This window comes from Andrographis paniculata, unplaced genomic scaffold, assembly GCF_009805555.1.
Source record: "Andrographis paniculata isolate CXL003 unplaced genomic scaffold, ASM980555v1 Contig69END, whole genome shotgun sequence".
NCBI lineage: Eukaryota > Viridiplantae > Streptophyta > Magnoliopsida > Lamiales > Acanthaceae > Andrographis > Andrographis paniculata.
The window spans coordinates 990480-1015420 of NW_026137605.1; the positions used below are offsets into that span (position 1 = coordinate 990480).

Sequence of the window (24941 nt, forward strand, 5' to 3'; positions counted from 1 at the left end):
CTATTTTTTGCTGCCTCACTTATTCTGTAATTTATTTTATTTAAAAATAAATTATACATTTTAATCTCATTTTATTTTTTAATTTATAATTTTTTTAATTTTAATTAAATTAATTATTTATTTTAATATTAATTTAAAATTATTTTTATTATACAATAATTATTTTTATTAATATATTTTTAATTATTTATTAATTATATTTTTTCTAAATTTTCATGACCGTAGTCTAAATGGAGGGAGTATATAGAAAACAAATGCATATACTAGAAACTGAAAATAAGAGTATCACCAACCCACTGTTTGATTTGATTTTGAGGGATCCCAACCCCATTTTATACTTAAAAAATGAAATATGCACAGTGTATTACTTCAATTTTTAAGTTAGAATTTTTGTAATTTTGTAATTTTTTATATATTATTTAATTTTAATTTTAAAAAAGTGATATATAATTTTATTTTATTTTATTTAAATAATAGTATGTAATTTTATTTTTAAAAAATTATATACTATTTTCGTCCGACTCTAAGGATCCCATTTAATTTTTTACGTGTTGATATTTGAATATTAATTATTACATGAAACTATAGCACATTAAGAAAAAATGACAAAAATATTCTTTTTAGCTTCTTATAATACTATTATAATAATGTTTGTGTAAAAAATTAAAGTTAAGTGTAATTTATAAATATATAAAGTTGGAGAAAATACTATTTCCGCCCGGTCTCATATCCATATTATTGTAGATAAAGAAATTTAGGAGAAGTATAATTAGTAAATTATTAAGAATGTATTCGTAAAATTATTTATTGTATTATAAAATAATTATATATTATGATTAAAATAATTAATTATTCTAATTAAAATTTTAAAAAATTATAGAATAGAAATTTGAAATAATGAAAAATCCTAAAAACAAACATACCCTTAGCATATTTTGTATTGCAATTATTATTATTTATTTTAATATATTTTATTTACTGAATTATAATATTATTTTTACAAATTTAAAATAATTAATTTTTATATGGAGTGCAATTTATTTTATTTGTAAATTATATTTTTTATATCATTCAAATTCATATTTATTTTTTATTATCATAAAATGTTTTTACCACTTTTTAAAAAATTGATGTTTGATTCTTTATTGAAAATTATAAGTATAACAAAATAATAAATTAATCTATAATTAATGGAGTATAATAAACATATATATATACATAATTTTTATTATTTTTTATAAAAAATATTTATATTTTTCATTAAAAATATATTAGGTATCTTCCCTTTGTATTTTTACATTCTAAAAAAGATAAATAAATACTCGTTAACTTAAAGACACAATGAAAATATATTGTTGATTTATACAATTACCATGCATAATCGAATAAATTATTGAAATTAGACACTAGTGTGAGTGTGTGACATCTCGTAATTTTATTATCATTATTATATTTATATTATTTTTATTATTAAATTGGAAGGTCTTCGTAAAATATTTTCTTAAAATCCTCCATGCATGAATCCTGAAGGCACACCGCTACCGTCACCGACCCGTCACCGTCACTGCTAGGTATCACTAGCGAATCTCCATCACAGTCGTGGGTCCCGGGACCCATGAAAATCTCCTTCCCCCAGCCGAAATCGAGTCCATGGAGCGGAAGGGCCAGCCAGCTGGTCACCCCGAGATTCGGGTTCCCATAGAAGGTCCCGTCATTAGTCCCGGGAGCTTTTATATCCTGAAGCCGTGAAAAGTCCTCCAAACCCTTCAAATAGTCAATCATTGACTCCACGTAATCTCCGGTCACGATGTCGATCGCCTCCCTTATACGCGCCGCCGCGTACCCTAGCGGCGCCGCCGTGATCTCCCCCGACCGCCCCCTCGCGATCACGTCCACCACCACGTTCCCGAAGAACTTCCGCGGCGGCGGTGGCAGGCGGCGGACGTGCTTCCGCACGTCCACACAAATCCCCAGCGCCGTCGGCTGCGCCGCCACGTGGCGGCGGGCCTTGCAGGCGCACCGCCACATATGGCCGGCGATGGATTCATACTTTGTGTAAGGCCTTTTCACGGAGGCGGCGCCACCGTCTGCACGAGTTCTATTCGCCTCCCGCTTAAGATCCTCCACCTGCGCCGCCGTCAGCTTCAGCAGTGCCACCGCCGTCTCCTTCCGTCGTTCGCCGTCGTTGCTCGTTTCTCCGATCATCAACGGCGGCGGGTCGAACTGTTCATGCCCGAACTCGGACCGCCGGTCCGATATCTCCCCGGCCCGCATCAGCCGCCGGTCGAGAACCGGCGGCGGGCCTGCCACCGCGCCCCGCGCCAGCGCCGCCCATTCAGATAGAAAATAAAGCGCGCTCTGGCCGTCGACCACCGCGTGCGACACGTTGCAGCTCAGGCTGACGCCGCCGCACCGGAATTTCGTAATCTGCACGCAGAGAATCGGAATTTCCGCCATTGGAGTGGAATAATTTACCTGAGGAATCAAATCGGCATATTCCGGCGACGGAGCGAAATCTCCGAGGTCGTCCAGCGTGGCGTCAGACTCCGCCTCCGTCAGCTGCGCGCCGGCGCCGTTGCAGTCGAGCTCGAGCCGGGAGCCGGGCAGCCAGCGCAGGCGGCCGGCGAGCGGGTAGAATATCACCAGCGCCTTGCTGAGAGAGCTTTGGAGGGTTTCGAACATCCGGCACGGCGGCGCCGCCCAATCTTGGGGAGGTCTGTAGAAATATATAGTCGGAACGTGGGTGACTACGCCGATCTGGTCGAATTCCGACAGCGGCATGGAGCCGCTCCATGTCGGCTCGGCTGGCTGAACTGAGCTGGAATTTCTCACGACAATTTTCATTTTGTTTATTTATTATGATTATTATAATTGTTATTGTTTTTATGTTATGCGAAATCCTGTGGTATATATATAGGTAGTGTTTCAGAGGTCATTATAGTCTTTTCGCTGTTGTAACAGATTGATACATATACAATATGTGTTCGTTTCGCAAACTTTTTCATATTTTTATTATTAATCAAATTTTTATCCCTATAAACATTTCAAATTAAATACTTCAATTATATTTTATATATTCTACTCGAAATTAATTTTAGATTTAAAATATTACATTAATTCCTATTTATATTGCAATATATAATTATTTTAATTCAAAATTTTTACTATTTACCTTTCAACTCAAAATTCTAATCCATATAAAGCAACATCCGAACTCCTCCTTGTTACAAATAAAAACATTCTTTTTTCTTTATTATTTTGATCCCTCCTTTAAAAATATTTATTTTTTATTATAATAAAAATAATTAAATATTAATATCAAAATATTATTAAATAGTAGTATTACATAAATTATAAATATATTATTATAATTATAATTTAATTTATACTATCCCTCTATCTGTCTTATTTATATTTTGATATTTGAATATTAAATATTATATCAAAATATATTACAAATTAAGAAAAAATTATAAATACTAATAAAAAAATATTCTTAAAAAAAATAAAATTATACAAATATAAGGATTTTTGTAATGTAAAATACAATGATGCAAAAAATTAAATATAACTCTTAGAGATGGACTATAAAATAGCCCATAAAGAGTGGCCTATTGTTGTGAGAAGTGAACCCAGTCACGGATTCAAAATCATCATAGGATTAAGTATACATTCATCTGAAAAATTTGAAACTAAATTTAATATGATGTAAATAAAAATATTATTTTGATTAATTTTATTACATAATATATTAAAATAAATTTTTGATTTCTAATTTAATGATTTAAGATAGAAGAAATTTGGAGATAGAAAAACCTCCAAACCATACCTATTCCAAACACACCCATTTTTATTTCTTTTAATAATATAGAGACTTAGCTGCCACTATTTAGAGTGCAGTGTTTATTGGGTCATTTCTTTTTTGTTTGGCTGTGGAATTTGATTTTGATTTTTCTTTTGAAAAGACAATTTAAATATAATATTTTGTACAATTTTTTTTTTATATTTTTTATTAAAAAATAAAATTTTCATAAAGAAAAAATATATATCGAACTCTAAACTAATAGTCATAATGATTTTCAAATTTTTATCAAAATATTATATTTAATAATTCCTTTTAATTTTTAAAATATAGGCTTTGTTCTTTCTATTATTTTTTCCTGTACAATTTTTTTTAAAAAAATTATACACTACACACATTCATTATTTTTATATTCTTTTCACAATTCTCTATACTTCACATAATATTTTTTTTTTCAACAATCTCACAAAACAAACACACTCATATAAACAATTAAAATAAAAAAAAAACATACTTAAATACACTCCTAACTTTAATTCGAATTAAATGCGTTCTTTCTATATTTTGTTCATGCACATTTTCCCAAAAAAATTAATACATTACGTATATTAATTATTTTTATATTTTCTACGCTATTCTGTATACTTCACATAAATTTTTTTTCTTTCCAACTATTTCACAAAACAAACACTTATATTTACTTATTTTTAAAATATCATATTTGATAAATATTTTTCATTCAAATAACGTCAAATAAACTATTTTCATCTAGATAATATAATATAAAAGCACATAAAAACAGTACACATATTTTACATTCAAATAATATATATATATATTTATTTAAAGTATTATTTAAAATTTATTTATAATTGTAATAATTCAGAACACATAAAAACAAACTGAATGGTCTCCCATTGAGAATGAACTTGAAATGAGCATTGTATGACCCTATTTTGATCCATAAATTTTGTGTTCTTAACAAATTCTACTACCATTCATTATCGGAGTTAGTGACGATCTAGCCCCCCGATTTTCCCGGGGGGAATGGGGGAAATATGATTTTGTTTATATTAATTTAATGTCATTTTTTTATGCAACGAAAAAAAAAAAAGGGAACAAAAATAATGTGTTTGAGCAAAAAATAAATCAATATAATTATATAAATTTATTATTTTTTTATTAAAAAAATTTCAATACTACATTAAAGAACAAATCAATAAAACTACATAAATTTTATTATTTTTTATACAAAAATAAAAATAAAATTAAAGAATATGGGGGAGCAAATTATTAAAAATACCTAAAGTTTTTATTTTTTAAATTTAAAAATAAATAAATAAATTATGGGGGCTGGGGGAATCAGGTGACCTCCCTAGCCTCTACATAATTCCTTGGCTGGGGAGTGTTTGATTTTTATTTCAGGTTGAAGCTATTACTTCCTCTCCGTTCCATATATTTTGGACATATTAAGGTAGATATGAAAATTTATGTAAAGTATAATTAGTAGGTAATTAAGAAGTATATTAGTAAAAATAATTATTATTATTTAGTAAAAATAATTATAGATTAAGATTAAGACAATTAAATAGTTTAATTAAGATTAAAAAAATTATAAAATTATAAAATTTAAAATGCTATTAAAGTGGATAATCAAATTTCCAAAAAATGAAAGGACAAGTTACATGGACAGGCGAAAATAGAAAATATTAACAAATTATGTGAGACAGAAGGAGTATTATTCAATGCAAATGGTTTTAAATAAAAATAAATTCCCTCAGTCATCACAATTGCGTGTTTATTTGATCGGATATAAGTTTTAAGAAAAATATATAAAAATAGAAAATTTTATTATTTTAAAAAATAAAGAAAAAATAGTAAAAAAAAAATTTACTAAAAAATAAAAACAAAAGTGAAAATAAATTTGGATAACAACATAATATTCCATCCGTTCATAAAAGGATATTATTTTCTATTTTTATTCGTCCCAAAATAAGATTACAATTTTCTAATTTAGTAAATGTACTATCTACATAACATAATAAATACTTTTATAATATGCAATATATTATACAAATGTCATCACTTTTATAACACACCATACTAATATGAACATTTTTGTCTTTTTACTACAAAGTAATATAATATTAATATTTAAAAATCTACGTGCAAAAAGCAAACGACGCGACGGTTTTATTGCAGGACAAAGGTTTTATTATTTTTTATAATAAAACATTAACTAATAAGGGTGTGTTTGTTTGGGGGATTGGATTTAATTTTCACTATTTATCCTATTTTTTTCTCAAAAAATATCAAATCAAACACTTATTTTTTATTTTTTATATTATACTAAAAATCAATTTTACATTCAAAACATCACATCAACACCTATTTATATCACATCATACGACTATTTAAATTCACAATTTTTATTATTCAAATCTCCACTCAAAATCCAAACCCCCAAACAAACACATCCTAAATACTATTTAAAAATCTCAAACTCAAATCAAAACCAAACAAACTAATGACCTTGAATTATCAACATTTTGTTTGGATGAAATTTATTTAACTTTTTCTTAAGAGTTTTATTTTTGAAATGAAAGTAAGAGAGCATATCTAATTAGAATTTTATTGATTTTTTTTTTTCTTTTAACTTTTAGAAATATATGAATTTTTATGTATTTTAAAAGAAAAATTATAGACAGAATTTACTTCAATTGATTTCAAATATTGATTTATATATATTTTCATAAATTTAACTAGATTATTTATTGATTTATATATATTTATAGGATATATAAAATTGTAGAATTTTTTTATTATTATTTATATAATTTTTTTACACATAAAAGTAACACGTATATCTAAATAAAGTCATAATCAGAATTGACAATTTTTTAATAAAATTAAACTTACAAAAATTAGAAAATATAAAAATTTAAAAAATGATAAATACAAAACAATTGTAAAAATTGGAACCGGAAAATTTTAAACTGAAATCGTTAAAATCGAAATTTAAATTAGCAATTTCAATTGAAAACGTTGACTTAGAAGCTTTGGTTTCGGTTTAACCTTTTGGACAAATCAAAACCAACTATTCGAATCGTTTGGATAAGTATAATCATGAATCGCCCGATTTTTAATATGAACCGGTTATTTAATGTTTTGTTTTTTATGAAAAAATATAAATGCGCCCACATCTACTTCTACCGGCTGTTTAATGTTTTGTTTTTTTATGTGTTCATCGATTTTATTTTTTATTTTTATTTTTATTATTTTTTTTAAGTTTGTAAAACTTATTACTTTTACGGAGGAAAAAAGAAGAATGAAAAAATATATATATTAAAGAAGAAATGATAATATATATATATATTTAAAGAAAACTGCTATAATGTACTAATTAGGATAATTGATGATAATTTTTAAATATGTGTTCACTTAAATTGTTTTTTTGTTGGTATGATTCATAATATATATAATTTAATTATATTATATACATATATTTTTTTTATAAAATCAACCATTCAAATACGTCAAGATTATTTACATTTTACATAAGAAAATATTTCAAACTAAACAAACATTTATATTTATAATTATAATTATTATTTTTTACAAAGATAATTGTATAATTGTATTAATAAATATTATCCTAATATTTATCAGCTATATAGATCACTTTTTAAAGTTCGCATTTAGCATCTCAAAATTTGACATAATTTTTAAATTTTTGCATTGAATATCCAAATTTGATTTTAAGAAAGAAAATAATCTTATATAGTCTAAGATTGAATGCATATTTCAATAAATTTGATTATAATTTGAAATTGATTTGAAATAAAATTTTAATTTAAATCTATTTAAATAATATTTTGATATTTTATTTTATTAAAAAAAATATTATATTTTTATTAAAATTTATGTTTGATGAATAGTGTTAAATTAGTTTTTTATTAGAAGATGGTTGAATAAGTTTTGAAATATAAATGTAATTATAATTTTTTTACAGGGCTAAATTAATATATAATTAAGTATAGTGCTGAATACATATTACATTCTAGTAAACAACACATGAAATAATGATAAAAAAAACATATACCCCCTCTGTTCTAGTGTCTTGTTAGAAGTTGACACAGTAATTAAAAAATAATAGTATTTAATTGAAAGTTGACGTAAAGTAGAATGTAAAAATTTAAAATGCCAAAGATTTTAAAAAGTAGGTTAGAGTCATAGTTAGAGGTAATTTGAAAAATTAAGAATAATTTTGTTATAAAGTCAGAATACAGTTACTAAATAAGGAAATATATCAATTGCTGTGAGACAGACGAAAATAAAAAAATAAAATAACTCTTTTGATACGAAATGAATATTAATTTTTAATATATAACTTCTATTCTTACAACACATGTTAAACATAATATGCTGTCCCCTTGTACATACAAAGTAGTCGTTGATCTTGAAAAATAACATAATAATAATTTTTTTGGGAAAAAAAAAAAAAAAACACAGAAACAATCCAAACAAGTCCTAAATAGTAAGCAACTAGGGTTTCCCCAAAATGATGCCAGCAGTAACGGCAGCGGAGATGGTTTCATTAATGACTCGAACGACGTCGTTTATGTTGCAAGAGTTACCTTTAAAAGGATTCGCATGTGATTTCCTGAACGCCGCCAAGCATTGCAGTAGCGCCTTGTTGCATTTCTGGCTCAAGTACTCATCTGGATGCACATACCAAAATATAAGATTGTGTTCTACTTGGATTTTACCGCAACTTTTTACTATTGAGATTTTTTTTAAAAAAAAAATAAAATTATCACATCAAATAATTATTTTTTTAATATTATATTATAAATTTATTTTATATTCAAGACACCACATCAACATCTATTTATATGATATTACAATTATTCAAATTCAAATTTTTACTATTAAAAAATCCAAATCCAAAACTAAAATCCACAAACACACCACCCTATTTTTTTGAAAAAATCAACTGGAATCGAATCGAAATAATAAAAATTCAAAATTTGAAAATCCGAATTAAAACATTCGAACCAAATCGAAAATTCTGAAAATTTAATTTTCTTTTTATGATTTTTTAAATTTTCTTTTAATTTTTATAATTGTTTTATAATATTAAAAGTATACTCCGTTCGTCCCAAAATTACAATTTTATTTGGATTGAACACGAGATTTAAGGAATATTGATATTATATTGACGGTTGATTAAAAAGTTATATCTAAAAGACTTTTTTGCCATTGTAAGTGTATTAGTGTAAAAAGCAGTGACATTTGTGTAATAGTAATAAAAAAATATGAATAATTTCATGATAATATGAATATTTATGGAAATGATAAATAAGACTATTATATTGATAGTATATAATATATAAAATTAAGTATATAAAAATATAATTAATAATTTCGAATTTTTATTTTTATTTTTATTAAAATATATTTTTAATAAAATATTAAATATGTAAAATGAGATGATAAAAGTCGGAAAACTTACTACCCATGTTGGTAATACAGTCGTCGTGTTTCATGCAGCAATCGTCGAGCTCATCGCACGGCTCCTCGCCGGGGCACCCGGTGTACATTAGTCCACAATACTTTCCATATCTCAAGAATGGAGCAGCTGAACAATACCCAATTTAATTCGTTTATTTCAAATATATTTCAAAATTTTATTTAAATTAATATATATATATATATATAAAGTTTAATTACCATCACAAAACATTGATTCGCAATATGAACTGCATTTACTGGTCTGCAGAGCAAATGAAATAATTGAAGATAAAATATATTAAGAGCATAAATTTAAAATAATGATTCTTGTAATTTTGTTGTTGCAATAATATTTTGTAATGGGAGAAATATATTTGATTTTTTTTTTTTTTTTTTTTTTTTTTTTTTTTTTTATAATTTAAAGGAAGTATGATTTCAATTTCTTATGTGGTATTTATTACTCCCCCGTTTCAGAACTATAGTACGGATTGTGTTCGAGACGAGATTTAAGAAATATTGATATTATATTGACAGTGGGTAAAAAGTATAGGTAAAAGACTTTTTTGTCTTGCGAGTGTATTAGTGTAAAAAGTAGTGACAGTTGTGTAATAATAATGAAAAAATAAAAGTAGTTTCATAGTGATATGGTTATTTATGAAAATGAGACTATTATTTTGGAACGAACAAAAATGATAAACATGACTATTGTATTGGGACGAAGGGAGTATTTTGTTTTGTTTTGTTTTGTTTGTTTATTTTTTAAAGTAGACTATGTAATTTGTAACCACTTAATTAAAAGTGTTCTTGTATCGAAATATTACTATGAGCACTAACATGGTACCTTCAAAATTGACATGGAATTGTCAAATACTATTTTCGTTCGGCTCTAAGGTTCTCATTTATTTTTTGCGTGTGATATTTGAATATTCATTATTATATTAAAATATAGTACAAATTAAGAAAAAATGGCAAAAATACTTCCACCAGTATCTTATAATACTATTAGAAAAAAATTTGTATAAAAAATTATACAAATATTTTTAATGTTAAGTACAATGATGCAAAATATAAATGTAACCATTACACGCGGACGGAGATAAGATAAATACAAATTTTAGTATTACATGCTTTAATGTATGTAGCTAGTCTATATTAGCTATGGAGGTACACATATAGCAATATCTTAGTATCACATAAATATATATTTTTTTTCTTATTTAAAATTATTTTTATACAAATTTATTTAAATGACTAAAATAATAATGATATTACTACGAGATCGATGATACATTTGAAGGTACGTAGATACTATTTCAAATATAATAATTCAATATAATTAAGATACATTTTTTTTTATTAATAACTTACGAAATCAAGGTTATCGTCATGTGCACGAATCCCAACATTAAGGGCGGATATGGGAGCGCCGCAGAAGCCTAGGACGAGGGCCGTGACAATAAATGAAAAATTCAATAATTGTGTCGGAGAAGCCATTGGAGAAGAAAGGTCGGAGAAGAAGAAACAAATGGCTAAGTTGGCTAAGTTATGATTATAGTATATTTTGTATGAATGAAAAAATAGCGAGGAATGAAGACCGATGATGTGCGAAAATTGTGAAGGTAGTGAGATAAACGAGGGTGGCTTATATGGCCATAATGAGAACTTCCTAAGTTTTCTCTAATGTTAGGTTCTTGAAATAATTAATTAATTATTATGTGTATTTATTTGTAAGATTCTAACTTTTGTTCTTAGAATTTGTTTATTTGACAATAAACTTAGGGTGTGTTTGTTTGAGGGTTTGGATTTTGAGTTGGGATTTGAATAGTAAAAATTTTGAATTTGAATAGTTCTATGATGCGATATAAATAAGTGTTGATGTGATGTTTTGAATGTAAAATTGATTTTTAGTATAATATAAAAAATAAAAAATAAGTGTTTGATTTGATGTTTTTTGGGGGAAAAAAATTGGATTAATAGTATAAATCCAATCAAATCCCCAAACAAACACACCCTTAGTATTTTACTATTTGGATTCTACGTTTATTTATTTATTCACAAAATATCTTATTATACATTATTTTAATACCATATTTAAATCAATTTTGAAAATTATACTCTCTCATTCCCATAAAGAAGTATCCATTTGATTTTTGCATATAGTTTTAAAAATATTAGTATTATATTGGGATATAGTAAGAATAAAGTAGAAATGACTAAAATAACCTTATTAGTATGTGTGATATAAATGTAATGACATTTGTTTAATATATTGTAAGTTGTAAGGATATTTGTAATGTTAGATAGATAGTACAATTACTTAAAAAAAATTGATACTTTGTTATGTGACAAACTAAAATGAAAAAATAAATATTTTGTTATGGGACAGAGAGAGATGACATTATTTTAATATTATATCCAAGCTAATTTTTTTTTTTTTTCAAACTAATAAAAAGAAACATAGCCTAAACTCAGATTGCATTAGATGATGAGATATCAATTAATATTTGTTGTTTTGTTTGTGCTAAGCACAAAATGAAATTATACTATTGTCTTTTAAAATTATATATTCATCATCAATTAATAAAAAGAAACATAGCCTAAACTATTTTTTTTTCTATTATCTAATGTAGACAAGACTATTGTTTTATTTTGCAATTAATATATGTCATCTAATTAAAACTACTAATAGTTTTACGATGATATAGTTATTTATGGAAACAAGAATATTGTTTTGAAACGAACAAAAATGATAAGTAAACTATTTATGATTTGTTAGTGAAATTCATTTTATTTACTAATTCTTTTTTCGAATTTTGCATTCGTTATTGAAAAAATTATTTCTAAAAATTATTATATCAAAAATATATTTTTCGTTTGTGTGTTCGTTTGTAAGATTTTGCCAAAATTTTACTATTCATCTCATTTTTTCTAAAAAAAAAATCAAATAAAACACTTATTTTTTATTTTTTATATTATATTAAAAATCAATTTTACGTATCGTATCGACACTCATTTATATCACATCATACAACTATTCATTTTTACTATTCATTTTTACTATTGAAATACAACTCAAAATCCAAATCTCTAAACAAACCCACCTAATTTCAATCAGAAGATATTTTCAAATGTAAGCCCACAAAGGGTCTATTTACACGTTTTGCTCGATCTTCAGTGCAGGAGAGCAGTCGATCAACAATTACGGCAAGTTACGTCAATTCAGTTTTCTTTTTGATCGGAACCATGTTACGTCAATTCAGTTTTGTCCAGGCATCATTTATCCCTGTTTTGTGTTTGTTGATCCAATGATTGATGTTTTCCTGCGCGTTCCTCATTATTAGGTTAATTGATTTGGGGGAGATTTTTCTTCAGAAGCTATTCGATTCGATTGGAATGCTGATGCGAGGTGAGGCGTAGCTGTAGCGATTTCCACTATCTGTGGTATGTTGCGTATGTTTGACTAAATTTATTCTGATTTTCAATCATTTTTCATAGTCCAGAGTCTGATATTTGCGCATTGATCTTCATTATATCCATGGAATTTGAATCTCTGAAAGTGGATTTCGCTGTACATACATACACATCGTGGATTTGGTACTTTTCATACCCTAATTTGATTAAGCACTGATTGCAAGTTAGGTCATAAACAGAGTGGGGAAGAACTTTCTGTATAATTGCATTAGTCGTAACTTAAGTTAATCCTGTTCAAAGTGGAAGAAAATTGCAGTGTCTTTACCTACACAATCCAAAACTATGTAACAACAAGCAGCATCAAGCCTCCTATTGGATGTTTAGTGATGATCGTCATAGTAGTATCCAAGCTTGACCCCAGTTCTTGCTGAACATCTTCAGTCTACCGAAAAACATGACAATGATTAGGAGTATCTTACCCTGGTCCCTCCATCTTCCCGAAAATCCATACCATTTGTTTACACAGCTTGAATCTGAACTTAGTCGACGCTCACAACTGTATCCTGTATTGAACCCCACATTCCCATAGGCACTGTAATAATCACAAAATCTGCTGTTAAAAACATTCACTTTGAGCTTGTAGTGTTTATCGATTTTGAGAATATTCTATTTACTCCATAAGTTATCTTGATTTTTTCAGTTAATTAGTGCTGTTAGAAAAGGGACATTTCTTAGGAATCTTGGCCATTGGAAAGGATTGAGTAGCTTTCAATGATTGTCATTTAGGTCTTATCATGGAAATTTGAAACATATCTAGGCTCATATTAGTGTTAAGAATTTTTACTTGATGTTATTGTTAGCCGGCTCGATATTCTTGTGGGTGATCAACACCATGTGTGGTGTTCATCATTTCTTGTAGCGGTTATGCTTAAGAGTAGAGACATTGCATTTTTGGCTTACCTTATCACCTCGAATGTGATATTCAAAACACTGAAGTTGATTGGATCCTCCTCGAGACTTCTCCTTTCTATAATGCATATTAGAATGACGGCAATAACCAGATAAGTAATCTGTGAAAAAACTAGATTCTCTAGTATACATGTTCTCCCCTTTTTTCCATGTCCCGCCTCTAGCGCAGGACTTCCATTGCCTCCCTTAATTGGTAGAAATGAAGTATATGGAGGAAGGTAACTGTTGAAGTTCATCAATTGTTGGTTGACTACAGTATTGTATCCGATCTTTTTTATTATTTCAAGATTTAAGTGGACTTTATTTGAAAATAATTCTATAAGTAGAAAATTTTCGCCAAAGTGATCCTCTTTACCGGACTCGCAGCACTGGCCTCCGTTGCTGACATGACATCGCCATAGATGCCATGTCAGCGACACGTGAACTTTTTTTATATAATGTTTTGGTAAATTATTTTTTAAGTTTCGTATGACTTATTTTATCATTTTTAAGACTTTAAATGAACTATGTGTGAAAATAGTCCTGCAAGTAGAAATTTTTCACTAAAATGATATTTCGACTTAGCATTTACGTGGCGATGACATGTCAATCGCCACCACGTCAACAACGACGGACCAGTGTGGCGAGCCCGGCACCGGATGACCATTTTAGCTAAAAGAAAAATTTCTTAATCTATTTAAAGTTATAAAATGATAAAAGAGGTCAAATACATGACAAAAATAGACATTTAGTTTAAGTCTTGAAGTGAGATAGTCACTTGGCAGTAATTTTTCTAAAGCATTAGAGTAGAGAGAGAGAGAGAGAGAGACTAACATCATGAAGGCGAAGAAAACCAGTATGGCCGGGGCGATGGCTGAAAGATCGACAGGGAATGCCGAGAACTCACAGATAAAAAAGTGCGGTGACGGCTTTCTCGTAAGAAGTCATTCCAGTTAAGGCTGATGAATGCTATTCCATGGAATAGAACATCGTAAACCCTATTAGGACAAACCCGGAGACTGTAATTGCCAGAAGTGCAGATTGCAGACAACGAAGCAAGTGAACGCACCCGATTTCTTTCGTATTCTGCAATAAATACTTCGCCTCCGTTATACCATCTCCAATCTATACATTCTATTTTTACAGTTTTAAGCAGCTAATTTTTTTAAATATTCTTCAAATATTTTATTTTGTCTATTATTTTAAACAATTTTTTATATTTATAATTTACAATAATTTTTTAAAAAACCTAAAAAATAAAAAATAAATTTAAAAATTAAAATTAAATAAATAAAAAATTCGAAAAAAAAAAAAAGCAGCTCCATTTTTTGGCGTTGCACTGTATTGGTTAGAGGGAGCCAATGCCAAATCCACCGATCCAAATGGCACTGGGTTTTAGATGCCTTCACTAGAAGATAACCTAGAAGTACAAATTTGAGAAATATGATCGAGCCGTCATTATGAATTGATTGCTCGTAGCAGAGCTATCTCGCGGCAACTCTAAGTAATTGGTGGGATGGAACGATGGGTTAGGACTGCTAGTTCGATTTCCTTACTAGCGTCCCGCGTTGTAATAATCTTCGGATTCCTTAAAAAAAGCCCCGCCATGGGTAAGAAAACGTTGCTGCCTAGAAACATCGAGAGGGTAAGAACGGCGAGCTGTGAGTTCTAATAGGCCTCCATTTCGACGGTCATGCTGGACACAATTGTTGCCGAGACAGAGGTGAAGAACAAGTCTATGTTCCTCGGCGCAAAGGTTGTCCTCAGGTTCAAAGATTCGAGGATTGCGAAACCCAAGAGGTACTTTGCCCTCAGGTTCAAAGATTTGAGGATCGCAAAATCCGAGAGGTAGAGCGAGACGTAGAATAAGATGGTGATCAAAATAGGGGGGAGATTTTGCAGTTGTTGACAGTAACTAGAGGTGAACAAGGAAGAGATTTCCGTGCCTTGTTTATGTAATAAGACAAGTCGGTCATTTTTGAGGTAGAGAGTCTTCTTGTAAGGATATTATGAATGATTATTGTTGTAAGTTGGCGTTCATAGATAAACCTTGTATAGAATGTGGTATATATATATATATATATATGTAAGGAAAAGGTACGGAGCAAATCAATATGGCACTGATTTATGGTATTGACTTTTTTAATTAGCACATAGTAAATAGACATTAGATAAAATTTTAATTAATAAATTATATATTTATGGTATTGATTTTTTTAATCAGCACATAATAAATAGACAGATTAGATATAATTTTAATTAATAAATTATAGGTTGTCTTGGTCGAAATTATGTGCTCATAATTTATTTATATGTTGATTTCTATAATATATATAGTTTCAATTAATACAAAATATTTTATTTATTTGTATATGAATATATATATATATATTTGTTGACTTGGAAAAATCAATATGTAGGGTTTTTGAATGGGTCTAGGGTTTTTGAATGGGCCTACAAATTGGACTAATGTATAGTCCAATTGGCCTGATAAATGTAGCAGGGTCTTAAATAAGTTCGGGCCGAGAGAAATTATAAATTAAGTAAGCGATGGATACAGAGATCGAACAAAATAAAGTCGGGCGAAGAAGGATAAAATGGTCTATACGAAGTCGGACAAAATGAAGTCGGAGGAAGAAATGGATGATACGGAGGTCGGACAAATGGAAGACGGGCAAGAGGAGACTGAGCGGCAGGTGTGCAGGTCGGACAAAAGGCAATTCTAAGACGGTTGAGAGAAGTTACAACCGACGGGCGGATATGAAAGCATGACCTGGTTGCGGCGGTTGACATAGGTTTTAAATAGGTCTTTTCACGATTAAAAAAAACTATATTCAATCAACATCAAATTCACTGAATTTTTTTTTTTTGAGAATCACCATTTACTTTTACTGTCTGTAGTAGTTATTTTTTCTATTTTATTTATGTATCGTACGGTGTCTAGAGATTCTTAATTATCATGCATTTATTTTAATCAAATTCGAAGATAATTTCTATTTTCGAGTTTTACTTTTTATTGTTGAAAATCGACATCAACAATATTTTTTTTATCTTGGCATAAATAGTATGTATGTTTCTGTTTATGTAAAGAAACAACTATATCACTATCTTTTTACTATTTGGTGAGAGTTTGAATTTTAATATCAAAATGTATATGATCATTTTGTTTTAGAAGTTTATGAGAGAATTATAATAGAATAGGATTTTTAATCACTTATAACGGAGAACAAAATGAGTGTGTTCAATTATATATTTTTTACACTATCGAACAATTGATTAGCTATTTTAAGAAGTCATAGAATCATTCGGAATATCGAAACTTATTATTTGAATTATGTATTTTTTAAAAACAAAAACAAAAAAAAATTCACAAAACATCTTGGAACAAATAGATTTTAATATCAAAATCAAATTAATTTTTTTCTAACTCAAAAGGAGAACAAAAATATATAATTTTTTTTTATAATAATCATATAAAAATATTATTTAAATTAAAATTTTAAAAAAATATATCTAATTTCAAATTAATTTTAAAACAATTTACATATACACGACGTACACAGTACATACTTACATACGGATCGGTGAGCGGAGGTTCCTGCCGTTTCTGGAGAATTCTGGAAACAATCATCTACAATAATCCGCCATTGCTGCCTATGCAGCTTCTACAACTTTCTATCACAACCTTCTCTCCCATCCCATCCATCACCACACTGCTTCCCACTTTCTCGTTTCCGCCTTCCAATTTCTCCCTTCCCTCGATCCCCATCTCCGGTGCCGACAACTGGATTGGATTCGACTTATTCCGACTGCCTGGCCCCCGTTTTCATCCACCTCGAGGTTTGCAGTTTGCGGAATTGAAGAATCTCCAGCATGAAGGATTGTTTCCCGGCGAGATTGAAAAGGAAAGACCTAGAAGATGTCAGCGATGATTTCTCCGACTTCTCCCTTTCTTCTCCGGCCAGAAAAATCCGACGACTGGTGACGTTTCACTAAATCTCATGAGTTTGTACATATTTGTGTTCACCTACTCTGCTTCTGATTATTTGAATTTTTCGAAATTTTGAATCTGATCAAATTTTGCTCCAACGCAGCTAGAATGCTCTTAATTTTAGGGTTTTGTTTTTCACACATTTACTGTGTACTCATAACGCAATCTGCAATTTAAGTATCTGAGTTGGAGTAAATTTTCTTGTGTTATAAATTTAGGATGCTGAGCAGCTTCCGCCTATAATCGAGGAGGAAGAATGTGAGATTCCTATTGAGATTGAAGAACCTCTCCCCGATGAACAGAGTTATGTCAGTAATTATTCCTGCGGTATAAGGATTGAGGAGTTACCAAACGAGCCAAGTAATGAAGAGAGGGCAATCGTATTATTTAAGCCAATGTCTGCGAATCCGCTTGTCCAATCTCCGTCCAATTTCTCTGTCTCGCCTAATCTGATTTTGGGGTTCAAAAGTAAGTGTTCATCGTGATTGCAATCCTTTTGAAGGATTAATCCGTTGCTATGCATGAATGAGGACCTGTTGATTTTTTATGTGTGTCTTTGTGGATTGAAGTTGTTTTTTATGCTTTTTTCCCCTTTTTTTGGTAGTTTCCGAGTTTGATTTTGCATATTGCCAGCTGCGTTTCATTGATTTCTGGCTTTAGGTAGAAGAAAGATGTTTTGCCTCAGGAAATTTCGATCAACTTGTTTAGAAAGTATATGTTTCGATAGTCTTTAATGTGATCTGATAGCCGAACTGAAAACTAGTTAAGGACTCTGTTTCCCCCTTTATGTGTAGGGATGATAATTAAGTCCTAAGCTTGAATATGCATAAATTTTAAGTTCATATACAAGCATGCTCGACTGTAGGGAGTATTTTGAATTTGAATGTAGGGAATGATGGTAGAGGATAGTTTTCGATGTGCAAATGTTGGAACAAGGAACTGTAAAGAATTTTTAAATCCATTCTACCGGTTAGAGGATAGCTTTCTTGCAAGTCTGACTGTCGAAAGTTCTCATTACCAAATAACCTGTTTTTGCACGTCATTTAGATCAAATGATGTTGTCTAGCAAGTCAGACGGCTGGAAACCAACGGGTGGGGACGAGGAAGAAAACGATAGCTCCGGCGCAGACAACGGATGTCGTGCTGTTGTCCCATGGGTTGCACCGCAGCACAGACCCACTCCTGGAGCAGAAGAATTGCTTCCTCAACAAGTTGATAGTTCTGAAATGATGGATACTCAAGAAGTGGCAGGAGAAACAGCCATGGATGTCGAGGACAGTCCTGGCTTGGATCAAGGGAACGTTAATGGCGGAACCGGAGCAGGGTTAGAGCAGCAATTTCATCAATGGCAGAAACAGCACTGCTTGATTCCATCACCTCCTCAAAACTCTACAACGCCCATCACCTGGTACAGGTGAGCTTGGCTTGGCTTACATCTTTGGAATTGTTTGTTGTTATAGATTCAGGTATGTTATGTTATGCACCTAGATTTCGTCGACTACATAGGCATGAAGATATATAGGTTTCTTAAAATCAAAATGCCACTTTTGTCTAATCCATGCCTATGTTAAGCCCCAACTTATAGGGAATCTCTCTAGTAAAAGGCATTTTTTGTAACTATGTATCTTGGTATGCTAATTTAGAATTAGAATTGGAAGCTATTCGGTAGAATATTTGTAAAAGTAGAATTAGATACTTGTGTTTCTTAACAACTTGGATCTTATGATTGTTGAATATATATATTTTTTTATAGTTTGTTGTCATTTAACATAAGTATTCTCAAGAGATTTACGTACAATGGTTACATAGTATTTTTGTTGTTCTTCGATATATAAAAGCTATTGGTAGAATATTCCCGAATCACAAGTAGAGTATTAGATACTTGTGTTTCATAGCAACTCGGATCTTGTGATCGTTGAATGTATTTTGCACTATATTCAACATATTTTATTTAGGTTTTTGTCATTTAACATAATTGTTCTCAAGAGAGTTACATAAAAGAGTTCACCGTAATAGATTTCTTTATGTGGTTTGGCATATTCTTTATTTCTTCAATCAATCTAACAGTAGATTTCTAGTGTAGAAAGCATGTGATTCAAACCTATTGCATAATAAGATTCGGCGACCATATCAATAGTCGTACAGCAATTTGAAAGTTGTATAGATTAATGGATAAATAAGAAGATAAGATTTCTATGTTCCCATAGATTACTCTCTATTCGGTTCTATTGATACCGCAAACTAAGGTGCTGATTTCATCTAGTGAAAAAAACCGATACTAGTATTGAGATACATTATGCAAAATGGATTGATACAGGAACTTACAAAATTTGCAGCGATCTAAGTGTACGCCGACTTGAATCCTTCTGTTAAACCAATTACTTTAGCGGAAACCTTAGACTGCAGCTTCGAAACTGCTTGCCGAATGTCCTATGAATATGCATTTAGAGTAGTACTATGGCATTAGACTGAGAATTGCAAGTATTATAAAATACAGCTAACAAAAACAGCAGCATTTACGAAACTAGCTTTTAGGCAATTACCTCAACATGGTAGCGAGATGAAAAATGAGTCAACACTAGGGCTTTGTTGCGAATCCATTGTGCGTGTTCCATGATCTGAGTTTCCATACAATAATTAAAGACTTGATTAGATGCCGGCCCGCGTCGAAGATTGAATATATACTAGCCATTCTTTTCAGGATAAACGAATAATTGATAAACAGCCTGTGATGATACATTCACACACTTGATAAGATCGAACAAACGGTTACATTCAAATACCTCAGAAAGATGGGTGTGGCCGTGTTCTCTTGCGTGCTCGACACTGACCATTTCATCTAGAAACGTTGCCTGTTGATGGATAAGATATTAACTTTCAAGCTAGATTAAGAATATTATTACATTCACAAGCATAGTTGTAAAACAGCATTGTGTCGCACATGCTAATTATCAATATATTTTTAATAGACATAATTACGCGCGTGTGTGTATACACAATTGATATATAACACATTTTCAACAAACTAACAAAAAAAGGATTGCCCAAGTTCCTTTAACAAAAACACGAAACAAACAATTAATCCTAATAGATAATACACTTCGTCCGTCAAATTTACTCTCATATTCCTTTTTAATCTGTTCATTAAATTTACTTCATTATTAATTTTAGCAAAGCCAACAGACTAATATTCAACTATTATCCTCTATTTACACTTATTTACAACAAATGTTATTGTCTTTATTAACTTCTCTCTTTCTCATTTCTTTAATTTCTAGCTAAATTTTAAAAATACCATAAACTACTTTTTTTACTTTATCAATAAAAAATTCATTTTTTTTAGTATCTTTATCAGATCCAAATATTCTAATTTTTGTGGACGGAGAAAGTAATAAATATGAATAAATCGCCGCCTTGCCATAGGAGAAGGTAAAAAGGCTGTGGGGCGCTGTTTATGACACTGTTCAAGAGGCTACGGAACACTTCAAAATTCCACACCATTGTAGCTTATTTCACTTTCCAATGAAGATGAGGAAATCCAATACTGTAAAAAGATGGAAGTAATATATTTAAAATACATTTGTGTTCTAAGATAAAACATATTACACCAAAGGGATCCAAATCTAGAATTGCAAGGTTGTAATGAGAAGGGTGATTGTCATAACTATGCTTAAATCACTAATCCTGAAATAGCTTTAACATATCACGAGACTTTCCGGCTTTGATACTATATTAGATTATGTTAATGACTGTCTCACTATAAGAAATTTTCCTAATCTACAATCAATGCCTATATTTCATTAAATAAAAAAAAAAAGAAAAGGAAAGGAAACAAATAATAATCGAAGTCCAAAACATAGAAAACAATCCAGAAGACAAGTAAAAAACAAAATTTGGGGAATAAATAATCAAATGCCTACTTAAATGCTTTTTACAAAGAAAGAGGCGTACCTCAGTTATGAGAATTTTGGCTCGCAATGCATCAGCGCTGTGTGGATCGAGGAAAAAGTCCGACATTGTGTCTCCCGTAAAGGCCACTTCAGGGTGTATTATAGTATCTGTGATCTGGAAAACGAGGAAACAACATAGAAGTGTTAGTTTGAAGTTCGAACAGCAACAATGTCGTAATGAATATTAGCTATACATATTCCCAAGAGCAGCTAACCTCACCTCAACTCCAGACTTCTTTAGTTTCTCAATTTGTTTTCCTTTTAAATGCACATATTGCTTTCTCAACTTCTTTCTAACAGAGTAAACGACATAACCCTGCAAAGAAATAGATAAATAAAATTGAATTCTCATATGCTGCTACTGTCATGAGAATTTGTTCTAATAATCGACTTCAGATTGCAGAATTTCACAAGCACCGAGCGTTAAAACCACAAAAAATATTCATTAGTTAATGACATCTAGCGTTCTATTGTCTATATAAATATTTTTGAAAATTTTGAAACTTTTGACACTAGATTTGTTAATTTCAAATACAACCTGCATGGTTTACGAGAAAAATATTACATTAAAATACCATTTAAATCAAAATTCAATTGCAAATCAAAACCAAACAAACCCACTATTTATCGATAGCAATTCTTTTTTTAAAAAATAAAATATCATTACATTACACCATATCTCTACTTTTTTACCATTTTCAAAATTTTCCGACACTTCTATTTATATGGAGCCATGCTAAGAACGAATGCACAAAAATGATCGATGCAATACATCTGTATATAAACATAGTACAATACAAGTCGAGGCGCACATCATAGTAGCTTCAGAAATAATACAGCTGCTGACAAACCATAAGTAACAACGAGACCGTACCTGACTAGGTATAACATGGTGTGTCTTGAACGGCCGAACAACAAGATCGTTCCGCATCTCATATGTTTCCCCTACAAATAATTGCCAAACTTGTATGATAGAACGAGATCTCTATATTGTTCACGAAAACATCATAGCAAAATAAACCGGTTTACCTACATCCAGGGCTACCAAATCAATGTTCAGATCGACGTGCCCCATTTTCCTATGAATCTCGATTAGCTGCTCAACATCCTCCTTAATGCACGGAGGCACAAAAACAGTAGGGGGCTTCAGGTTGTATAAACCCCGAGTAGCTATATACATCGGCAGCCCACCCTGAATCAATTGAATGCAAAGAATATTACGACACTTTGCAATGTGACAAATTAGTGCCTCGTAATACTATGCTTTTGTTGAGAAGTATAGCCAAAAGAAACAAATAATTCACAAGCCAATAAGTTCTCTAGCTATATAAGGACATTGATGGTTTTTTACAAGAGCAATGCACATAATTGTTCCTTCGAATGTACTTTTACAGTGAGTTGAATGTATTATATAATTGTGGATTAATCTCTCAGATTAATAGTCTTTTTACAAAGCTCTTTTGCAGTCACTTATAATCTACTATTTTTATATCTCTTCCAATAAATAAAATATATTTATATACATTTAAAATTTTCTATAGTTTATAAACTAATTTATATTAATTATATATAAATATATAATTTTTATTTGTATTTTATAAAAATTAAATAATTGCAAAATGACATCCATATTTAATATTTCATTCGTTCGGAAAATTTAATCCCATTTCTTTGTAAAAATACAAAGAAAATGAGCTAAATTTTTCGGACGGAGAGAATATATTTTAATAAAGTATGATTTTTAAAATATTAAAAACATATTTTTATTTTACTTTTAATAGAATATATATTATATAACGAGTTAACTTACAACTTGACAACATTTCATTAATCAAAGGTGTAAAACCGAACTTCTAACTATACCACCCAACCTACAACCAAACAAAATATCCCTAATCAGTCTCGGTCATGGGTTTATACCCTCGACGCCTTCGGGTCCACTTGCCGCATATGGTTCACGACTAAACTTGTCGAGCCTGGAGGTTTATTTACAGGATATTAGGTTCGGCGGGGTCTATTCAGAGCCCATTCGACGAGTAGGGACTATGGGTTATCGCGATATGAAAACAAAAAAAGAACAATATATTCCTAGTTGATGTGAAAATCGAACTCCCGACTACGCCACACAATTTGCAACTAAACGCACCTAACAAAAAGTGTTCCTGTCTTGAAACTATCCTTAGAGTTATGCATAACAACAACTGCAACTAAGGGAGATGCTTATTGTAGGCTCCTAAATAAGATGTCCACAACTAATTTAGTTTCACTACACTTAACCGAAAAAATGAAAAAAAAAAGACGCAAGCAAAGAAACATTACTACGAATCCTATAGAGCCTTAAGCTCTAACTACGTAGCAACATAAGCAAAGTTAACAAACAATATGCACCAAAACAACTGTAACGTTTCAGCATAGAAATCGAAGCATCACTAACAGAAAATAAATAAATAACTAAAATAAACAAAACGAGAAATGAATGAATGAAGTGAAGAAAAACCATACGATGTGGTCGAGATGAGCGTGCGTGATGAAGACGAAGTTCTGGTGCACAGCCCTAGCAGGACACCTCCCAATGTCGAAAGCGCACTTCAATTCCGGAACAATAACACACGTTTCGTGACCGCCAATCGAAACGCCTTCGATTGAGTATCCTTCCAAATCAAATCCCCTCCGCTGCACCTCCGCCCTAGCCTTCCTGTATTCCTCCTCCTCAATTGCCCGCCCAATCGCCGACAGGAAGCCTGTCTTAACACCGCCTCCGCCTCCTCCCACCGCCTCCGCCTTCACGCTTCGGAATTGGAGGCAACGCCGGCGGTCGTGCGGCGGCAGAGGACGTCGGGAACTTAGCAGGTTTGGAGGCGCGGGAATCAGTGTTGCCGTTGGCATAATGCGCGTTTGAGAGGCGGTGCAGCTCAACAGATTTTATCCGGCTATAATTTCATACTTATTTTATTTTGGTGCCAGAATATTTACTTGTTTATTTGTTTGTTTTTCTAAATAATGAGATTTGGGCCCATATTTATGCTGGGCCCAAAATTATAATAAACCGACTAAGGGGTCGTAGTATCCTTAGGGGTGAGATTAGAGGCTGAAATTAAGCATCAGTATTATGATTATGCTGATTGCATATTAGGTATTGGATTAAAAATTTTAATTTAATAAATAATATTAAATTAAGGGTATAATTATAATTTTAATTTATGTAACTATGTCAAACCTCGTCTTTCTTTTTATATCACGCAACAATCGATAGGGGAGAAATGTTATCCTTCATTCTTCACTCTCCTTCATTCTTTAATGGCGGATATCGACGAAGGTGAGCAGA

The 24941-nt window shown here is 30.6% G+C and overlaps 4 protein-coding genes and 1 pseudogene across 4 annotated transcripts; 1 reads left to right on the top strand and 4 right to left on the bottom strand.

Annotated features, from left to right (window-relative positions):
* Positions 1-1310: 1310 nt before the first annotated feature.
* LOC127263929 (spermidine hydroxycinnamoyl transferase-like) lies at positions 1311-2862 on the bottom strand. The gene has a single exon (XM_051293242.1). The coding sequence runs from the start codon at positions 2842-2844 to the stop codon at positions 1471-1473; it is 1374 nt and encodes a 457-aa protein (XP_051149199.1). The 5' UTR covers positions 2845-2862; the 3' UTR covers positions 1311-1470.
* Positions 2863-8347: 5485 nt separating this feature from the next.
* On the bottom strand, positions 8348-10810 carry LOC127263582 (phospholipase A2-alpha-like). The gene is made up of 4 exons (XM_051292686.1): positions 10685-10810; positions 9536-9578; positions 9318-9443; positions 8348-8523 (listed from the first exon to the last, which is right to left on the bottom strand). Exons 1-4 carry the CDS (start codon positions 10808-10810, stop codon positions 8348-8350), a joined length of 471 nt encoding a protein of 156 aa, XP_051148643.1.
* Positions 10811-12952: 2142 nt separating this feature from the next.
* On the bottom strand, positions 12953-17444 carry LOC127263583 (probable cation transporter HKT1;4; annotated as a pseudogene).
* Positions 17245-19416, top strand: LOC127263527 (uncharacterized). Its single transcript, XM_051292606.1, has 3 exons — positions 17245-17656; positions 17885-18134; positions 18714-19416. Exons 1-3 carry the CDS (start codon positions 17549-17551, stop codon positions 19082-19084), a joined length of 729 nt encoding a protein of 242 aa, XP_051148563.1. The 5' UTR covers positions 17245-17548; the 3' UTR covers positions 19085-19416.
* A 390-nt stretch (positions 19417-19806) lies between these two features.
* LOC127263526 (tRNase Z TRZ2, chloroplastic) lies at positions 19807-24573 on the bottom strand. Its single transcript, XM_051292605.1, has 8 exons — positions 24119-24573; positions 22646-22808; positions 22491-22561; positions 21837-21932; positions 21618-21731; positions 20450-20518; positions 20210-20284; positions 19807-20096 (listed from the first exon to the last, which is right to left on the bottom strand). Exons 1-8 carry the CDS (start codon positions 24500-24502, stop codon positions 20007-20009), a joined length of 1062 nt encoding a protein of 353 aa, XP_051148562.1. The 5' UTR covers positions 24503-24573; the 3' UTR covers positions 19807-20006.
* Positions 24574-24941: the final 368 nt, after the last annotated feature.

What these genes read in the sequence shown, in the direction of transcription:
- LOC127263929 (XM_051293242.1), bottom strand. Translation starts at nt 2,844, where the DNA reads ATGAAAATTGTCGTGAGAAATTCCAGCTCAGTTCAGCCAGCCGAGCCG.
- LOC127263582 (XM_051292686.1), bottom strand. Translation starts at nt 10,810, where the DNA reads ATGGCTTCTCCGACACAATTATTGAATTTTTCATTTATTGTCACGGCC. An exon ending in ATGACGATAACCTTGATTTC is followed by an intron (nt 9,579 to 10,684) that starts GTAAGTTATTAA and finishes TTTGCTCTGCAG; the next exon opens with ACCAGTAAATGCAGTTCATA. An exon ending in CGAATCAATGTTTTGTGATG is followed by an intron (nt 9,444 to 9,535) that starts GTAATTAAACTT and finishes GGTATTGTTCAG; the next exon opens with CTGCTCCATTCTTGAGATAT.
- LOC127263527 (XM_051292606.1), top strand. Translation starts at nt 17,549, where the DNA reads ATGAAGGATTGTTTCCCGGCGAGATTGAAAAGGAAAGACCTAGAAGAT. An exon ending in CCAGAAAAATCCGACGACTG is followed by an intron (nt 17,657 to 17,884) that starts GTGACGTTTCAC and finishes TTATAAATTTAG; the next exon opens with GATGCTGAGCAGCTTCCGCC. An exon ending in TCTGATTTTGGGGTTCAAAA is followed by an intron (nt 18,135 to 18,713) that starts GTAAGTGTTCAT and finishes CACGTCATTTAG; the next exon opens with ATCAAATGATGTTGTCTAGC.
- LOC127263526 (XM_051292605.1), bottom strand. Translation starts at nt 24,502, where the DNA reads ATGCCAACGGCAACACTGATTCCCGCGCCTCCAAACCTGCTAAGTTCC. An exon ending in ACGCTCATCTCGACCACATC is followed by an intron (nt 22,809 to 24,118) that starts GTATGGTTTTTC and finishes CAATTGATTCAG; the next exon opens with GGTGGGCTGCCGATGTATAT. An exon ending in GCCACACCCATCTTTCTGAG is followed by an intron (nt 20,285 to 20,449) that starts GTATTTGAATGT and finishes ATGGAAACTCAG; the next exon opens with ATCATGGAACACGCACAATG.